Source organism: Elgaria multicarinata, chromosome 1 (genome assembly GCF_023053635.1).
Source record: "Elgaria multicarinata webbii isolate HBS135686 ecotype San Diego chromosome 1, rElgMul1.1.pri, whole genome shotgun sequence".
Taxonomy (NCBI): domain Eukaryota; kingdom Metazoa; phylum Chordata; class Lepidosauria; order Squamata; family Anguidae; genus Elgaria; species Elgaria multicarinata.
In genome coordinates, this window is record NC_086171.1 from 161212482 (window position 1) to 161233589 (window position 21108).

The window sequence follows — 21108 nt, forward strand, 5'->3', positions numbered from 1 at the left end:
GCCGCAGTTGTGGCCTGGTCTTCTGGTTTGAGTCCTCGGGCTCAGGTGAAGCCGCTGTCGGAACGCAACGGACGCAGGTAAGACCCTTCCCCCCTGCCCACTTACCTGGCTCACTGCCATTGCCACACGGACTGCAGCAGCGCCAGGTAAGCCCCCACTTACCTTTTTTTCCGGAGCTCCGGATCAAGGCGAAGTATCCGCTTGCTCTTGATCCTCTTCACCTTGATCTGCAGCCCCCCCGACCCGCTTCGTCTCTGCCTTTGTCGGAGGTGAATCAGGCCATCTCGCTATTACTTCTACGCTCCTAAGCAAAATGGAGTACAGCCCTAATAAAAATCCAAACTCAATTGCTTCCTTTGTGGATTTCTCTGACATCCCTACTCCCAAGTAAATGGGCATAGGATTGCAGCCTGACGATGTTGATACATCTACATTATCTCAATAACCCTTATAATCTTGTAAGGTTGATACTATTATTAACATCATACCCATGCTGCAGATGGGGGCATGTCTAGATGGGGCAATATCCTGGGGATCGTCCCTGTGCGTCCACATGATGCACAGGGCATCCCAAGAACAGGGAGGGACGATCCCTCCCTTGTCCCAGGATACCGCCCTACCCTTCAATTATGATTTTTCTGTGGTCTTGGAATGATCCCGAGACCGTGGGATGTGTGGCCCACCATTGCTGTTTTGTCCCAGCTCCTCATGAGTAAATGTGAGGAGCCAGGAACCAGGCACGGGGCATGGAGCTCCTCAGGAGCTCTGTGCCCATCAGAAGTGGGGTGAGCATGAGGTTATGTTTTTTTAAAACACACACACACACACACTTACATTGTTGTTCAAGTGCTCGTGCGCTCCTTTTCCTTTAAAAAGAAATATCCAAAATGGCGGGTGCCACATTGAGCGCTGCTTGTAGACGAGGGGGATGATCTTGCGATCATAAAATCACGAGATCATCCACCTCGACCCCCTCATCTAGCCATGCCCGGGGTGACGGATGGGTGAGTGGGTGGTGGTGGTGTTGAAACCAAAGTGCATTGCCTAAGTTCTAAGCTGAAGACCCAACCCAACACACAGTTTACTGCTTAGCTATTAAACCACCACTTTTTCTCAAATGCTGTGCAAGGTTGCAACCACTAGGTTATAAGTATAGATCCACTGGCATAACCATACACAGTTTCTTCTTTAGAACTAAGGATATGATGTAACACATTGTGTTTCTTTTGGAGGTGCAGCTGTGAATGTCACACCCGTATGAAATGCAATAAATAATACACCTGTTTGATGTTGACAAGAAAACAATTGTGTGTTATTTCAGATGGATGCAAAGGTTTCCCTTTCTCCTTTCCCTAACATCCCTCTGTATCAGATACCTGCCAGCCTACCTCTCTCCCTCATTTCTAAATAAACCAACCCCCCTTAAAAGATATTAAACACTTAATAGAATCTAATACGCCTTAGGGCAGGTTTTGGGGCCAACTAGCTGCTTAGAGGATGCTTAAAGCATCAGCCCCTCTCAATCCCATTGCCCTTGTCATATAAAGTTAGCCTAGACCCTAATCCTCGCCTCCCATCCGCCCTCCTTCCTCACCTCCAACAGAACTGGGCAGAGGGTATAAAAAACCCCTTTGGCTCCTGGCTCCACTAGCCCCAGGACGTAGATGAGGGCAAACGCACCAGCTCTGCATTCCCTTAGGGGATTTGCTATTTTTTGTTTTAGAATTTCCCAAAGAATAATTAAGGTTGGGCAGGAAGGGAAACCCCAAAATTAAATTGGCTTAAAACAGAGCAATAAGAACGACAAGCAACAAAATAGCAGGTGATTAAATAAGCAAATCATGAATGGGACGGAAGGTATCAATTTCTATGTGCCATTCTCCAATAAAACAGGGCTGGTGCGGAGCCCTTTCGAATATCCCCAGTATTACCTAGCTGAGCCCTGGAAGTTCAAAATTGTGTGCTGCTACATCTTCTTCCTCATCTCCACCGGGCTGCCCATCAACATCCTCACCCTACTTGTGACCTTCAAGCACAAGAAGCTACGGCAGCCGCTCAACTATATCCTGGTTAACCTGGCAGTAGCAGACCTCTTCATGGCCTGCTTTGGCTTCTCCGTCACCTTCACCACATCCTGGAATGGCTACTTCGTATTTGGTCCCATCGGCTGTGCCATTGAAGGCTTCATGGCAACACTGGGAGGTAAGATCCATGAGGGAAACAGCGAGCATCATTGCAAGGAAGCAGCGGCCCATGGCTAGCCTGGCACTGGGGAATGGCGGCATTGCAGACTTGGTTTGTCCTGTGTGACCTGGGTTCGCTTTTCATCGCACATCTGCAGTGGAGGCCGGCGGCTCCGATGTCAGTGGGGCGGTGAATCCGCTCCGGGTTTCAATCAGATGCAGTCAGAGCTCCAAAGGAGTTATCCAAGGTGCAAAGCAAAGCGCCTTGGATAGCTCCTTCACAGTTCCAGCTGGTTCTGACACCTGGAGCAGATTCACTGCCCCACTGACATCAGAGACGCCAGCCTCCACTGCACATCTGGAATAATGGCCCATAGATCTGGGGAGAGGCAGTTCATTCTTGTGGCTACACATTATCATTCTAAAGTCTTTCAGAATATTGGAGCTTTCTCTTATGTATTTATTACATTTTAAACCCACCTTTCCTCCAAGGAGCTCTCACAACAACCCTGAGAGATAGGTTAGATTGAGAGATAGTGACCGTAAAATACAGCTTCTCAAACTTGAAAAAATTCCTACCTGTACAGCATAGTACACACACCAAAACATATGTGTGTGCAATCATCATGTATGGCAATCTTCATTTTACCTTTCCTCCATTGAGAAAAGTATGACAATGGAACTAGTTACCTAGGGAGGTCGTGGGCTCTTCCACACTAGAGCTGGACAGCCATCTATCAGGGATGCTTTAAGGTGGATTCCTGGCCTTAGAGGCCCCTTCAAACTCTACTATTCTATGATTCTAAGTTGAAGTGTAGGAATTCTGACATCCCTGAAGCAATTTGCTTCCCAACCCTGGGAATCTGGTGAAGGTGTGTGTGTGTGTGTGTGTGTGTGTGTGTGTGTGTGTGTGTGTGTGTTCCCCCAACAGTACTATCCTCATTGACCTACAATATTCTATCAGTAGTAAGGAATTAATATAAGACTTTATACCTCCATCATTTCTGCTTGCAAGGAACACTTTTCTTAACAGCTCTTATTGGCAAGAGTTTATTGCATCGCATGAGAAGAGAGGTGGTCCAGGAGGTAATTCCAGCATCCCAAACCCATAAGATGAGATGTTACCATATGTTGTCAGTAGACTGTAGCCTATAGCTTCCCAACATCATAAAACTGAATTGAGTATGTCAAACTCTGTCCTCTAGCAAGTCTATCAGAGTGCGTTTAGGAAATGCTTCTCTGCATTGCAAGTTTCAAAGTACTCTCATGAGCAGCATTTCGTATGGAGCCTGTATGCTCCATTGTCACCCTAACATAGGGAGAGAATACAAACTAAGTGATGCTGCATCTTCACTTCTCACTCTCCAGACTGTACACGTTTCTTTCAGTTTCAAGGACAAATCAGATCCTGTTTGGGCACGTGGAAAAAAGTGCATCCCTAGTGCAACTGCATCAACCTCACACCAGGGCTAAACCAATCCCAGGTCTTAATATAATTGGCAGCGTTACCAAGGGTGGTAAAATGCCTTTAACCTCCATCACATTAGGCCTCTGTGTGCATGTGTGCACACAAAAAATAAAAGCATATATTTATTTTTCTATGTGGATGCCATAAAATATCTACAATTCTCAATACTTGGAGATGCAGGCGGACAATGGGGAACTATTCAGTTGAAGGCAAATTTACCATTGATAAATTAAAACCTCTCCCCTAACTAGATTATGAAGCAAGGCCACCTTGTTATTCCCTCTGCTTGAGAAGGGTCTCATGTACAGCACATTTTTCTCGAGTTTTGCCTAATGTTCAAATAGATGAAAAATGTCACTTCTTATTCTTCTGGACACATCTCCAAAAGGGGCTCTGAAAGGACACAGCTGGTGCAGCGTTATCCTTCACGCCGCAAAATGGAACTCTCAGACCACATCTGCACAGCACCTCTGATGGGAACTGGAAGCATTCATGCGGAGCACCGTCCCTAAAAGCCATATGCTCTGGGGGCTTCATCCTGAATTGGGCTCCCTAAGGATTGGGGGGGGGAATCTGTCAAGCTCAAGCTCAACGGGGTTCTAATTTTCCCACTGCCAAACCTGTTCTGTTCCCCCTTACAGAAATTCATAGATATTAATATGTGCGCATTTTTCATTATTATTATTATTATTATTATTATTATTATTATTATTTATTTATATAGCACCATCAATGTACATGGTGCTGTACAGATTACACAGTAAACAGCAAAAATATGCATTTTTGTACATGCACACCCATTGACCAAAGCATGTTTGTGCACATTTTAGAAATGTATGCAAGTTTCTTTGCACATTTCCCAAGCATACATTTTGTCTTATTTATTTATTTATTACATTTTTATACTGCTCAATAGCCAAAGTTTTAAGGAACACATCGCAAGCTCAGAAACTTACAGGTTTCTGACTGCAACAAATTGTGTTTGGGTCTGCATTTGGTTCCGGGAGGTACAAATGGGAGAAACCGTAAAAATAATCATGATGGACTGAGTTTCTCAACCATCTCTAATCTACATGGCATAAAAAGGCCAGTGCTGGACCAAACTGGACTTTGCTGTGTCCATGACTTTGTCACTGTGGTCCTGGGAGGAAAATACCTGCTTGCTTCAGGAAGGTTTCCAATGCTTTCAGTTGCACATTGATGTGCTGAAATGAGAGTATAGAAAGCTGCTGTTCAATGAGCCCTTGGAGCACAGGTAACATTATATGTTGTCCTTTCAGAATGTTAAGAATATGGCCTTCAATTTTATGCAGGTTATAGCTTGAAACAGAAGGCGCTGAGAATTGTATCATACCAGGGATGGGCAAGAAATTCATTATGTGGAAGTTTCCATGTGAATTTAGCAAACGTGCACGTCACAAACAAATATGTGAGTTGAGACAGAGTTATGTCCTGAAATCTGCACTTTTCCAAGCTTGGAGAGACAGCTCATTGGGGAAAAATGTGCAAAAAGATCACACATTTTGCATAAAATGTGAATATTTCAGGGAAATATGCAGAAAGCTGCAACATATCAATGAAACCTATTTGAAAAAATGAATATATTTAAAAATGTTCACAATACATACACATTTCTATGCTGACTTAAAAAACAAAAAATGTACATACTTATATGAAAATGGGACAGAATGAGCACAATCCTGAAAAACTGACAACCTCTGCAAGAACAAGACTGTCAGTTCCATTCATCCCTATTTGATAGGCACCCAAAGAGATCTAGCACCTGTATGTTTCATTTATTTCAATTGGAAGAAGTGAAAAATGTGATTCCCCACATTAGTTTAAATCTGAAGCACCACAAAAAGTAATACTGGGTATTTTTCATGTCTCGGACATGGCCGTTTGAACAACAATACATGCTCATTATTATTACACAAGTTGCCTAAGCATTAATATAAGGCAGTTATCCTTTGGATAAGCATCCATGCCATGCCAGGGAGGAATAGAATTCCACATTGAAGAGAGATTCAAGATGGCAAGCCAGGACATTGGCTGCATAGCTGGAGCAGGGTAAAGTTAATGATAAGCAGGCAGCAGGCAGGTGGTAGGATTCAGAAAGAGTAGATGAAACAGCCTTCTTCAACCTGTTGGACTGCAATCCCCATCATTCCTAGCCAGCATGGCCATTGATGGGGAAGATGTGAGCTACAGTCCAACACATCTGGAGGACCACAATTTGGGGAATGCTGAAGCACAGCATAGCCAAGGCAACAGAAGAAAGAGCAAACGTGGCACATCCAAGTGCTCTATATGGGAGCTGTTGACCAACCTGCCAGTAGATTCTTCCTGCTTCCTTTTACAGGGACTGCTGGGAGGCTGAAGCCACAGGGAAACCCAAGTGCTCTCAGGTGAGCTTGCACACTAAGGCAGGGCAAGGCTGAGGAGCAATTCCTAAGGATGCAGCTAGATATGACCTGGAAGATGTGTGTTCAATTAACATCAGCTCTGGGGAGGAACATTCAAACAGTGACTGCAGTCCTGGGGCTTGTCTATACACTCTATATTACCCATTGTGGCTGCGCAGTCACTTCCCATTGATTATATGACTCAGACATCAATTCTCAGCTACATCGAACTTTTCCCTGTGAAACTGCACTTTTTTTGAAGTGTTGTTTTACCAAGACTTTATACATCACTCTGATGGCACCACGGGGGGTTTTTTTTTTTTTTTTGGTCTGTCAGTGGTGGCTTTGGTTTGGATTAAAAGAGTAGACATAGTTAGGGGCAGATCCCAGTGCAGGGTAGGTGTGGGAATGCAAGCAGGGGGTAGGAGGTGGACTTGACAAGCCTAGTAATGGCTGCCATGGCGATATTAAAGTCTGGGGAACAAAAGTAAGGGTAGTTATGATGAATCACATACGTTTATTAGAATCATAGAATAGCAGAGTTGGAAGGGGCCTATAAGGCCGTCGAGTCCAACCCCCTGCTCAATGCAGGAATCCACCCTAAAGCATCCCTGACAGATGGTTGTCCAGGGATGGTTATTTATTTATTATTGCATTTATAGCCTGCCTTTTTCCCTCCAAGGAACCCAAGGCGGCGTACATAATCTTCCTCCTCTTCTCCATTTTATCCCCACAACAACAACCCTGTTTGGTGGGTTGGGCTGAGAGTATGTGATTGGCCCAAAGTCACCCAGTGGGTTTCCATGGCTGAGTGGGGACTAGAACCCAGATCCCCTGACTCCCAGTCTGACACTCTAGCCACTACACCACACTGGCTCTCATTCAATGAACTGTAGTAGCGCATCTGCACTGCTACAGGCTTTCAAGGTTGTGCAGAGTTGCCAGAAAACAAACAGGTGTTTGCAGTTTTCAGTCCTCCAATATTTGCTACTGATTATGGCTGCCTGACAACGGCACTGTGATTTTTCCTCCCTGGATCTCCCATGCTCGCTCCTGTCATATAACCCTATCATTGCCACTTTGCAGTAGCGATGCTCCAGGATTTGGGGGGAATGAGTACACAAAGCGGCATCATGTAGACAAGGCCCTGGAGGAGAGGGTTCCCTTTTTCCTTTTAACACTTCACTCTTCACTTAGTTTTCTCAATGGATTTTGTCTTCCCTCTCTCCCACCACCTCCAAAGCTGCTATTTGCATTGCAGGAGAAAGCATACAGCTATCCACATGATACCTGTACAATTTCCTCCAGAGGAAAAGTAGCAGGCTTGGAGGAGGGACAACAATTTTATTGGGAAATCTGCAATAGGGCAGGGGAAGAATACTAGTTACATCCTGAACCTCAATCAACCCAACCTGAACAGTAAAGAAATGTCCACTATCAATCAGAAATGTGCGTTGTTTATGTGTATGTGTGGTGGTAATGATGAGACACAAAGGGCCTGGTTAGGGCACTAACCTTTTTGCAGCAAATGGATAGTGAGTGTGTTTAAACCATGGTTATGTAGCCACCATGGTTTGGAATGGTTCACAAAACATGCTAAGTCTTGGTTCACATGACACAATGAGCCATAATGTTTAGCTCAAAATGCTTAACCACCGTGGGTTAGGGTGTCATCTGAACAGGGTCAATGTCAAACAAGGTGGGACAAACCAACATGAACAGAACTGAAACAATGGAGCTAGAGAAGAAATGAGTACAGTAAGAAATGAAGATGCTCTGATTGATTGATTGATTGATTGATTAGCAATGCAGGTAAACCAGGATTTTTGACCAAATCAGACACTTTGAGTTAAGAACATCAAACGTGCCATACAGTAATTATGCTTCAATATTTCCTGGAATGAATCTGTCTTCATACCTACTCTTGCTTTAGAATGAATGAGTTAATTATAAATGAGCATAAATGAACAGTCTCTGCATCAAGAGAATGTTCTGTTGCAAGGTCCCAACAGAATTAGATGACATATAAAATGGATGTTTGTGGAACTATAAAACCAAAAAGAGCCATGTTTTATGTTCATAATGTATCATGTAATCACATTAAAGTGATTAAAAAACTCTCATACATAATAGTGGTTCACTAGAATGCAATGCTGTTTAACAATGTAGGGTAGATACCGCCTCTGAAAAATCCCATTGTTACAGGTGGGAAGTTAAAAAGACAGTCTAGATTTAAAAGCAACAGCTGTCTTTCCAACATGAAACCCTGTGTACTTATCATTGGATAATCACATGCTGGGGGCATTAACAGGCTTATGGCACAGCCTAGACTCAGATAATCCCCAAAGTTGTGATTACTTTTGATAAAGAGATTAATAGACCCAGATGCTCATGTGCACAATCAAAGGATAATAATACTTGTAACCCTGTTGGCATTTCATCAGTGTTATGCATTGCTACCAGTGGCTTTTACATCACCATGCCATGCATGACAGGTCCTATAGACCATTGTCTTACTGAATATGGATTCAGATGAGCTCTTAGCAAAAGTAAACTTCAAGTCCCTTGACTCCCTGTCCCATGCTGGAACCAGCATACCATACCTCTATACTGCCTGAAAATGACCTGAAGCAGGCAGGTTGTCATAAAGCAAGCCTTTGGGTCCCTAGATGTTGTTAGACTACAGCTTCCATCATCTCTGACCATGCTGGCTGGGATAATGGGAATTGTAGTCCAATGTCTGAGGACACAAGGTTGGGAAACGTTGTCATGAAGAGAGTCCTTCCACCAACCTATATTGCTTTGTCTTTTTCTCTCACCCTTACTCCTTGTAGGGCAGGTTGCCCTCTGGTCGTTGGTGGTCCTAGCCATAGAGCGGTATATTGTGGTGTGTAAACCGATGGGCAACTTCCGCTTCTCTTCCACCCATGCCTTGTTGGGCATTGCATTAACTTGGGTTATGGCCCTCTCTTGTGCATGCCCACCTCTCGTTGGCTGGTCCAGGTAAGTAAAATGATAGTTTTATATTATTTATGAGCATTGGGGTAGACCCTTACACAGTCTTGAAATCCAACTAGCACTGGATTGTGCAGTAATTATGGGAATAGCTACTGGATGGTTCTGTTTTCATTGGCACTGATTCCATTTGCTTACCTAGGCTGTCACTTGACTTGGTGTAGAGCAGCAGATCAGAAAGCAGAATGGGACTCAGTTCTGCAATGACTGTACATCTGGATATCCAATGTTAATCTAACTTAAGTCACATTCATTTCAAAGGGTATGTAGGACTAACAATGGCGGCAGCCTGTCTATGCAGTTCCTCTATATTGACACAATGGTTTGTAAATCAGAATACATTGCATAGCCATAGCATTTCAATTTCCTCTAACAATAGTTTGTGCAGCTTCCCCCCATTCCAAATGTCAATCACACAGATGCAACTCCCTGCCAATCCCAGATTAATTTGGGAACCTATTGATATGATGGCTCAGTCAACTGATGACTTCAGCCAGCATCCAAATACCTCACCATGGTCTCACTCATGGAGGACAATGGAGGCATCTCGGGTTTTAGTTTTGTGTCACGATTTTCAGTGTAAACAGTAACAGCGCAATCCTATATAAAATAAATCCGATTGAGTTCAACAGTGTTTACTCTCAGGTAAGTGTGCATAGGATTGCAGCCTAAACTATCTGTTTTCAGGCCAGTTGGTCCATGCATTGAGAATGTGGACTGAGTAAATGGGTGCAAAATTTGGCATGTCATAGAAGTTGTCATATGAGTTATTCATAATTCAACCTGAGCATTTCTGAGCCACCTGCTATTCATCTGAGAAGACCAAGCCATTAAGCAGTGGGGGAGGGGGGAGAAGAGAGAGAGACGGGGGGGGGGATTCTCTGTCCTAAGCTGCGCGTTTAGTGGAAGTGCGGGCTGCTTGTAATGCAATTGTCTAATGCCATGTTCCACCTGCTGTGCTCCATTTAACAGCTGCTTTCCCCTCTGGAGAGCCAGAGGCACACTTGTGCATGCTTTCATCCACGCGTGGACGAGCACACACAGCATCTATTTTGAACACACACACACACACACACACCCATATATTCCTCCAGCATCTGCTACAAACTAACCTTATCTTTAGCAAAATTGTTGCGAGTGCCATTTTCTCAGCCTTCAGCCACCAGAAGATTCCAATGTATTTGAGCAATTCTGAATGGTAGTGGGTTTTCTCATGTGAGTAGGGCCGCTTACTCACATGCCACTCTCTACTGATCTCTCAAAAACCTTTTGTGAATGGCAACTGTTAAGATGATCATCGCCGCCTGTACGTTTTTCCATTTCAATTCCCTCTAACAACACAGTTTATATCTCCCCACAGCATGAATATATAGATTTGCCAATTCTAGGTTAATACTTCATACATCTAATGAAGTAGACGGTATCTATTAAAGCTTACGCCAGAATAAATTGGTTTGTCTTTGAGGTGCCACAAGAAGTCTCTGTATTGGTTTTACTTCTGAATAGCAATACTGGGAAGGAGCTCAGCTGGGTGATAATCAGTCTTGGGGGACAGTGCTGAAAAGCTGGCATTGCCTTTGTTTTTCCTTAGAGTCCAGTGGCAAGCCTTGCGGTTCCTCTACCACAGAGGGTTGTCCATTCGGTGTCTACATTCCCAGCCTTTCAAGAGATAAATCTTCTCTGTTCCTTCCATTTAACTTGCTGAAAATAAGCAAAGAATACTCTTGCCATGTCAGGCAGTGGTCTAGAACCACAAGCCTGGGGTCACCATCTAGGCCTCGGGGAAGGCCACACCCCTTCTCTTGGCTCTACATCTTTCCTCCTAACCACCAATAATTTGGTGGTTTGCTGGCTTTTGTAAAGTCCCCGCCCCCCTGCATTCCAAAAGGTCGAAATGCCCCTGCTAAGGCTGAGTTCTTGGCAATAAGAGCTTTCAGCTCAGATATGCTCACATTTTGGCCCCGCCCCATTTGTCTCTGGCCCTTCCCCCTTTTGCCTCCAGCTCCACCCACCAGGGGAATGTGGCCCCTGAGAGCTTCTCATAGTTTTAAAGTTGTTATAGTGGTTTTAAATGTATGTGTACTGTATATTGTATGTTTTTGTGGTTTTTAATTTTTGTATATTGTTTTTAAGCAACTAAAAACCGCCCAGAGAGCTTCGGCTATGGGGCAGTATACAAATGCACTAATTAATAATAAAATAAGAATAATACTTTCCAAAATGGAATTTGGCTTGTGAGCTGTTAGAGGTTCTGCACCCCGGGATAAGGACTGGTTCCCATAATTTTCTCCTATAGCCAGGGGTCAGGATCCCAAGAGCGACTCAGCCTGGGCATATGCCCAGTGTGATTTTTTTTTCTTTTTCTTTTCTTTTAGCAGCACACCTTCATGCTGTATCACAAACTGCTTTGAAATGCCATTTCAGTTTCAATGGGAGTTTCCCATGTGGCATTGAGAAGTGGCGGCAGGGTGGTGGTGGTGGTGTCTGCTGTTCAAGAAGCCCAAGTGAAATCCCCCCTTGGACAAGTAGGAATCATTGTGTTGTTCTTTGGATCCCAGCCAACGAGCTCCCCCCGCTCGCCCATGTGTCACTGCTCTTGATCAATGCAAATATTTCAGATGAGGCTTTTGTGGTGCAATGACTCTGCCTCTTTAATGTACATTTATGGGGTCTAGATGTCATTGTCTTCTGTGCGTGATGCTCTCATGTTTTCCCACCAGCTGCTTCTTCCATCTTTTTCCTTACTGCAGAAAATCCATTAAGGAAAAAAAGATGGAACGGCTGCCCAGTGCCAGTACACTAGGAGCCCTCCATCTGGGAACACAAAATCAGTAACCAGTTACGACAACCTTATCATCTGTGGGAAATCATATTGCAGTCCTGGCACACAGGCGTACTTAATGGTGTTCAGATCAACAGGCTGATCCCATCCATTACGTACAAGTGGAAAGGAATGGTACATAATGCATCAGCACCTTATCAGGCATTAATGATCTGGCTTGCACTGTGTATGTACCAGGCACAAGCTCAAGTGAGCCCTTAAACTCTGAGCTTCTGCAGCATTGATTCCAAAGCATTGTTTGTAATTCCCCTTCTAATTACATTCTGATCACTTTCTTTATGGTCCCTAGTAGAAGGCCCAGGAAATTATATCGGTGGCTTAAGACAGGTAATGCTATGACTTCCAAGATGTGTGTGTGTTTGTGTGTGTGTGCGCGCGTGCAATTTTCAAGCCACAGATGAGGAAGTTACTACATGCCAATACAAATCTTCAGGGATGTGCAAGCTCCCATTGGCCAATCCTGAAAAATATTTGGGCTTTTAAAGCATTCCTGTTGAAGGCTCAAAAACCCATGAGGGCCTTTTCCAGAGGTTGGCCAGAATGCTTGCAGAGCCCAAATGGGTGAAACATGTCCCCCCCCATATCCCATTCCCTGCCAATCTCTGCCTTCTCCCAGGGTGGAATAGGGAGTGGGAAGGATAACAGGCGGAGGGGGTGGACTCACTACCACCCAAGAGAATTTGGGCTGCCTCGTTATCCCTTTCTCCAGGTAAGGCTTTTTGCCTGGGAAAGGAGGGCTGACAGTGAGGACTGGGTAGTGGCAGAGCAGGGCACGGTGCAAACCTCATCCTGATCACAGGATTCCACATTGGACAATACTCCCTGCCTGCCCCCCCCGATCTGACCCATGGAGGGGGTCTGGGGGTGTTGGCTCTGCCTGCCCAATTAGTTTCCCCACCTCTGTTGTCCCTGCCTTTCCATGTGGGTTTAGGTCAAAGTTGCATGGTTGGTCACTCAGAAAAAGACAATAGTAACTGACTACACTATTTTGGCCTGTGCATATTGGCAAACGATAACCCCAACACCACCTGCACAGCCTTTGGCAGGCCATATGAAAAGAATTAAAGTAATGTCTGGTTTGTTCCTCGGTTTTTGAAGGGTTGTGTAACTAAGGGTCAAACTATATCATATGTTAAATACGTCATGTGCAGCTGATCCTTGCTTTCTGTGTTACTTTAAAATAAGTGTGCAAGGTCCTGATCCAGGTCAAGATCACTATGTGCAGGTAAAGGATGTTACTTGTTTTCTGAAATTTCCCTCTCCCCCTCCTCCTCTACACACATGCAGGAACTAAAAAAAGAAAATAGTCTACAGTGCCACCAATTGAAGGTTTCCTCCCCTTCTAGCCCCTGTATGGGGTGAGGGGCTAAAACAAGTGGCAGGAAGAAAGTTTGATCCACCTCTACCTGCGCTGGGTAATCTTGATCCAGATCAGGCCACATGTGCATAATTTAGACTAAGAAAGAAAGAGGATCAGCTGCATGGTGTGTATTTAATGCATCGTATAGTTTGACCTTTAGGTATGCAGTCCCAGCAAACTAGCACTTGCAATGTCTGTCTGTCTGTCTGTCTATCCATCCATCCATCTCTGTTGCCTGATTAATTGGGGGCATTGTCTTAGTCAAAAGTTTTTAATCGATAAATCTAACTGCTTAACCAATTAAACATTACTGCCCTGGTTTCTATAGTCATCCCATGCTCTGACCATTGCATTTTGCCTCCTTGCTTCAGAGTAAGCAGGAAATGGTTTTACATCACAGGAAGTGGGCATTTTCACCAAGTAGCCCCACCTGTATTCTGGAGAAACAGCTGATCTAGGAAGGTGAGTGATCTTCTTCCACAGAGGTCATAGGATCATTGCCTAGCCTACAATGAACATAGACCCCAATTGTTCTGGAAAGGACCATTCATACTGGAGCTGGGGTGCAAAAGCTCAGGCCTGGAGTCAAATCTGGCTTTCCAGGGTTCCCAAACTGGCACCATGGACTTCCCCTGATGGCTCCACTCCCGTCCCCCAAAACACCAATTAAGGGGGCGGGTTGATGGGAGTGCAAAGACAGAGATCTGATGAAGGGAGACCTCACACAAAGGCATTTCAGCACATCCATGAGTTCTGCTAATGCTCTGTATTAGAGATATGTGGAACCCTTCTGAGACAATTGCTAGTCCTGTGGAAACTCCTATTCTGCTTCCCCCAAAACAGAGGCTGCACCTAAGCTGGAATTTCCAAATTGACCTTGAAATGTAGTTGATTGCAACTTAGGGATGGGATCCTCTGAGAAATCTTGCTAGTCTTATCTAACTGCATTCTTTTTTGCTTCCAATGTTTCACCTGAGAAAGAACCTCCAAGTTCAGCTGAAATATGTAGTTTAGGTTAAATTTGGTGGCAACTTTACCATTGCTTTTATCAATTCCTGGGCTCTAAAACAGTGAGTCTTGCCTTGTTCCCAAGGCTTTATGTAAAATAAAAAAATCATTGACTTGCTCTTTTGTTTGACAGATATATACCTGAGGGGATGCAGTGTTCCTGTGGCCCAGACTATTACACTCTCAACCCGGATTACCACAATGAGTCCTACGTTGTCTATATGTTTGTCATCCACTTCATGATCCCCGTGGTGATCATCTTCTTTTCCTATGGACGGCTGATATGCAAAGTCCGAGAGGTAACGTATCTTTCACCACTTTCAGGATATGGGGATGCAGAGGCTGAGAGCAAGGAGGTGTTGAATGAGATGCTCTTTATCAACACAGCTTTGGTGTGTGTGTCACAAAGATACTGAGTACTGTCTATGTCTAGTCTTTATCTGTGCTCTAATGGAGAAAAGCAGGGACAGTCTCCAAAAATGCAAGGTCGTAAGTCAATTTTAATATGTGTCTTTGGAACTGCAGGATGGATCCAGGATCTGCCTTCCTGGATTCAATCCAAGAGGAAGGGCTCGCTCACAGCAGGTCCCTCTACTGGAACTTTGGGAATCTGTCTCTCCACACTACAACTCACCCCATTCAGCAGGGTTTCCTGACTTCCTGGGTACCCTTTTCAGGGGGCTGTAGGGGCTGTCATGGAGAGGAGGGGGCAGGGAAGTCCTCTTCCACCACTGTAAAACTGGGTCCAACCCTACATCTGCAAAGGTCTCGCTTTATACGTGCTGCTTGTCTCTGTTCTGCTGCTTCTCATTCCCAACTCTTCTAGTTACCCAGTTCCATGTCAAGGCCAGTTAAGACATTACTCTCTAAATAAGTTCATGCCTTCAACCAATCTCCTTCCTGCTGTTGCCACCACTTGCTTTGGCCACTGGAAGAAGGCAGTTGCCACCACTTGCTTTGGCCACTGGAAGAAGGCAGTGGGCAGCCAAGATGGATGGCAACAGAGATTGCTCTGAGCATTTGATTTCCCACATGCTCAGAAGGCAAGTAGGTCCTGAGATCAGTTCCCAGGCAATGTCACCACTTGTCTTAACCATAAGGAGAAGCAAGCAGATTGTTGTAGTCTGGTGGTCTGGACAAATGGAAACTATGGTGGGGTAGAAGAAAAGAAGAGGTCGGTGTAGATGCTGGGACCAACCTGCACTTGCACTTTCTCAGCTGGTGGAAGACGGAAGCCTGTTGCCTTCTTCTGGTAGTCCAGACTAGGGATGTATGGATTTTGTTAAATCCATTCCTTCTGTGTTTTGTGGATTGCCAAGTGTCTTTCGTTCTGTCATCTGCTCATTGATGGAATCGGATTTTGGGGGGGGGATGTACGAGAATTTAATTCCACTTGTGCTAACACCCATTAGTGTTAATTTTCACTTGTGCTAATGCACATTAGTGCAAGTGCATATTAGCACAAATGCAAATTTGTGCAAATCCCCCCTCCCAAAATAACAAACAAACAAAAAACCAGCAGGTCAGTAAATCTGAGAATCTACATTACTCGGAAAAAAGCCAGTCCACTGTGGAATCTGCAAGTTGGATTCCAAAAATTCAAACTCAATTGAATCCATTGCAGATTTCTCCAACATCCCTAGTCCAGACAAGCAATGGTGGCAGCAGCTCAACTCTTCTTCATTGAGAGGGTAATGAATAAAGCTAGTTGGCTTGTAAGAGTCTTCTTGAGTTATGCTCTTCTCCCATGTCCCCAGGCAGCTGCTCAGCAGCAGGAGTCTGCCAGCACTCAGAAGGCAGAGAGAGAAGTTACCCGCATGGTGATCCTGATGGTGTTTGGATTTCTCCTTGCCTGGACCCCCTATGCTTTGGTGGCATTTTGGATTTTCACTAACAAAGGAGCAGACTTCTCTGCTACGTTCATGTCAGTGCCTGCCTTCTTCTCCAAGAGTTCGTCCCTCTACAATCCCATCATCTATGTTCTCATGAACAAACAGGTGAGATTCCCCCTGAATCAGGAGAGGACCCCCACCCCCACCTTTGGCTACTGGTGTCCTAGGAGGCTTCACTGCCAACCCCATTGTACTTAATCATGGCATATTCCTTTCTTGTAGAGGTGTGCAACTTGTGGCCTTCCAAATGTTTTAGCCTACAATTCCTGTAATTCTTCACCATTGGCAATGCTGGCTAAGGCTGATGGCAGTTGTAGGGCAAAATATCCGGAGGGCCGTAAGTTGCTTACCTCTGCTTTCTTGTATCATCAGCCCAACTCTAGAAGGGACCCCAATCCTGGCACCACAGTTGTGAATGTCAACATGGCTATGCTGATAAATCTGTGTTAGCCAACAGCAATCTTTTCTAATCAAGAGCAGTATGCAATGCACCATGAGCATTAACATAAAGTACATTGTGCAAGCATAAGGGACCTCTAATGCAACGACATTAGGGTTAACTAGTGCAACAGGAATCCCTGTAAAACCCGTCACGCCAGCTCACACTATTGGCCCCAAATCCACAGCCCAATTAGACACGAGAGTCTATTCTAATCTGCTATTTAGAGTTACTTGGAATGTCATACTGGCCATCAAATTGCTTCTTAGAAATTGCAGCACTGTGATGAAGGTTAACGTGCCTATAACTGACAACCCAATGAGGCATGTAGAGACCCTCTGCTTTGTACAAGAGTGTCTCCCTGGGAGCTGAGCTTCCCTGACTGTGGAATTCACATGAATCGTTCCAGGGCATCTTTGTTCTCTCTTTTTCTTTCCAGTTCCGTAATTGCATGGTTACCACAATCTGCTGTGGCAAGAACCCCTTTGGGGATGATGACGTCTCGTCGACTGTATCCCAGAGCAAGACTGAGGTATCCTCCGTCTCTTCCAGCCAAGTCTCGCCTGCATAGGCTATGGACAGTTTGACCTTTGGTGACCTGCCACTCCCTGAGACCTGGAAATAGAAATGTGCTCACCCACCTGGCCACTGGTCCACCAGCTTCTCTCATGCAATTTTTCCTTTATGCACAACTGTTGCATACAACACCCCCCCCACATACAGAACAGCACAATGTAGCATTCCCCTTCGCAGACCCCCAGCTGTACACTGTATATAATCTCCCTCTGCAGTAGTTGTTCATGTTCTGCAACCATTTGACAAGTATTCCGTTGGGCAAAGACCTGCACATGTATTATGCCCACCTTTGCAAGTGGGAATGCTCCTCATCACATCCCTTGCAGGTGGTTGTGCATCAGTCCTACAGCACTTGTACAAGGGCACTGTCACGCCCCCCCTTGGACATGCCCCCCTTGGGCACACAATGTGTCAGGACAACCCTGCCTGCCCATAATGGAAAAGAGATAACAAAACTCATACATAGGTCGCTAGATGGTGGTGATGGATGGATGGTGGTGGTGGGGAAACCGACTTGCTGAGTTGAAGCAAGCTGGGGTCAAACTCTGCAGAACAACGTACATGACAGTGCAGGGACTATCTTTAGTGGTGCTGCTTGGCCAAAATCAAAGCTTGGCATGCAACCCAGGCCTGCCTTCTTAGCACTGCTTCAGTGCTTTTAGTTTTGTGAATAACTATTTCCATTTGGAACAAAGGCTGGAGTGGCTGCCTGCATTGAAGCTGACAGTAGGAATCAGGAGGTTTTTGAATGAAGACCAGTCTTATAGGCAGGTCACTGGATCACACAAGGGGCCACACAGGATCATTTCTAGGTACTGAGTTATACAACGAACAGGCTCTGTTTACAGGGAAAGTTGTCCAGCAGGGAAAGTGCACTGCAGTAATCAATCTACAAACAATATCTCAGTACAAAGAAGGAAAATGTAGACCGTGGTTGAGGGATGCAAATAAGGTTGAAAAACTAGCTCACCTACAGTGTAATGTCTGTCTTTACAGTGGTTCTTGGTGTGAAAATGGGCATGTTTCTATGGGAATATGACTGTATTAATGTGTATTAGCCAATGAAATAGTTATCTTCTATATAGCTAGCTACTGGCCTAAGCATAACACTGTTTTGGCAGGAACTAGCATGTGCCCCCAGGTCTGTATTTCAATCCCTCATTCTCCTCACTCTCACACTCGAAAGAGACATCCCCTCTTCATAATGCAGTGATGGTTCGAGGATTTTGAATGGCAGCCTGTCCCCCCTTTTTTGGTCACTTCACTGTGGAACCAAAACAGCACCCAGGAAGGCTTGGCTATCAGATCAAGAAGCTATCCCCGCCCTTCAATGGGTGTTGAGGCTCAGGTACTGTATGAGTTGCTTTCTCTATGCTTTGAGCATGAAGTTCAGAACAACCACCCTGGCTGTGGAGGTTCAACTTCCCACAATTTCAGCAAAGCCTACACACACACACACACACACACACACACACACACACACACACACACACAGAGAGAGAGAGAGAGAGAGAGAGAGAGAGAGAGAGAGAGAGAGAGAGAGAGAGAATTAATTAATTCTGGCCCTGCTCAAATCACAGTGGTTCTTCATTCCCCAGTGGACTTTGTTTCTGAATAGCTGCTTTGGGGCTATAAGCAAAAGCTGTAATGAAACTGCAAAACACAGGACTTAAACACTAGCCTGAACAGTATTTATTCTTGGACTTTGCCCTTTGACAGCATCCCTGCTTAACTAAGCTTTATTGGGTGCTTAAACGCATTGTCTTCACTCAAGCCACTGTGACTCATTTAATCCTATTAAGAAGGCACTTCTGATTCTCAACTAGATAGTTTATAGGTGATGATGAGTACAAAAAATAACTTCATAGGTTTGCATGTGGGGGGCAGGGGGATAGAGAGTTTGTAGAGTTCATTCCAGCTGGACTAAAAATGTCCAGTTTAGGTACTTTGTATACTAAAGCCCTTTGAAGGCACACATTCCCATACAAATTATGAAAGTCTCAAAGAATTATTGGACTGATTCTTTTTCTTTCTGGAGTGTATTCTCTGTGTCTCTGAATTCACACAAGATTTAGGGGCTATTTTGAAGGCGTCCTGTTGTATCGATAAAACACTGAGCAATGAATCCATGTCCAGAACTGTCCCTGCTTCCTAAGCACAAGTGAACGCAAAGTCATCGGAGTTGTGCATTTTGCTAAGTGGATGGACCATGGAAATCAATGTACATATCACTTATAAATCATTATAACAAATGGAACTGTGAGAGGTTTTGAGTCTTGCACAAGCGGCTATATTTTCAAAATGACACTACAGATAACTTTTTGTCTTGGAACCTGTAAATATTTGCTTGCAGACTTTGAAATCTTTATGTTTTTCAACCGCAAGCTCCTTATCCCCCCACACCCCCACCAGGCAGAGGAAGTGTCTTTTACTATGACTTTTGGTTTATGAGCCCAACAGACTATAAAGGCGGAATGACTGCTGTGGCAATTTTCTGTACATATTTTATAAATAACATATCAATGTGATGACTTCGTAAAGTTGAAAAGTAGAGATTGGAAAAAGAATAAACACCAGCAGCACAAAGAGGGAAAGAATGTTTGCCTGTTTCCTGGGCAGAGCAAGAAAGAACATCTGATGTTGAAAGCATATGCAGTGAGTGGGTGGATCAGCTTTTCTTTGGACTCTATGCTAGGAATATCTTTACAGGGCTTAACCTTTCACATCTGTGGAATACTCTGGATGTGAACAAGTATACAATATATATTTGATTTTGCTCAGTCTACACAAAAAGCATGCATTTGAATAGCTGTTACTATGATCAACTAAACAAGGGTCTCTTCAAGCGGAGTGCGCACATGCACACCTCCCCCTAGGTGAGGGGCATAAGCAGGGATGAATAAACTAGAGTGAGCTTCAGCAATCCTGGATGAAAGTATTAGACCACAGCAGGCATTTTAGAGAGAGATTGAGGGAGATCTTAATAGATCTGGCATGTGTGAATGCCAGAGCACATTGTAGGAAGAGATTGTCAATTTCCATCTCCCAGGTAAAAGGCAAATAAGAGCTTACTTGCAACCTGAACCTCTGAAGGACATATTTGGCAGTCTGTCCTATGGTGGCTATGTGTCCTACTTTACAGAAGATAATCCCCTAATTGAAGGGCTATCAGAGGTTAGTCCTCTATTTGAAGGCAATCCCAGTTTGAAGAATTTCCAGAGGGGTAGCTACGTTAGCCTGTTGCAGCAAAAACAGCAGAGTCTTGTGATGAACAAATGTACTTAGGCATAACCAGCATTCCCCAACCTGGTAGCCTCCAGATGTTTTGGTTGACTACTCCCAGCATTCCTGACTATTGCCCATGGTGACTGGGGCTGATGAGGCTTGAAGCCCAAAACATCTGGAGGGCATCAGATTGGAGAAGGCTGGCATAAGCTGCTATTGTCTACAATCTGCTTCATTCGATGCATGAAGTGTCATCCTGCGTTCCACAGGTCTGTGTGTATATGTACACTTGGAACTCAGGATAACACCTCATGCACCTGATGAAGTGGGCAGTAGTCCAAGAAAGCTTATGCCATAATAAATTTGTTAGTCTTCGAAGTGTCACAAGACTCTTCCTTGTTTTCTCTATTCGAAAGGCTGCCTGGTTCAAGTTTGGTTTAAAGATAAAGAACCATCAGAAGGGAGAACAGCAGAGGCCTTGATTTTGCCCATGCACAGTTAGCACCTGGTGAGCAGATATGCAGGTCACAGTCCTCTCCACTATAGTAAGATATACTGTATTTCTATTTACATGATAGTAATTATTTCTTAACCTGCATCTATACATATAAATGAACACATGCAACCCCCCCCCTGTAAATTGCTGCCTTTTTGGCCTCTTTTACTGATGCTTTTTCTCTTTTTTGGCAATGTGC

General features: G+C 44.5%; 1 protein-coding gene across 1 annotated transcript; it reads left to right on the plus strand.

Annotated features, from left to right (window-relative positions):
- Nucleotides 1–1841: 1841 nt before the first annotated feature.
- LOC134408845 (blue-sensitive opsin) lies at nt 1842–17183 on the plus strand. The gene is made up of 5 exons (XM_063141336.1): nt 1842–2202; nt 8891–9059; nt 14415–14580; nt 16039–16278; nt 17052–17183. The coding sequence occupies exons 1-5, from the start codon at nt 1842–1844 to the stop codon at nt 17181–17183; spliced, it is 1068 nt and encodes a 355-aa protein (XP_062997406.1).
- The last annotated feature ends 3925 nt before the right edge of the window (nt 17184–21108 follow it).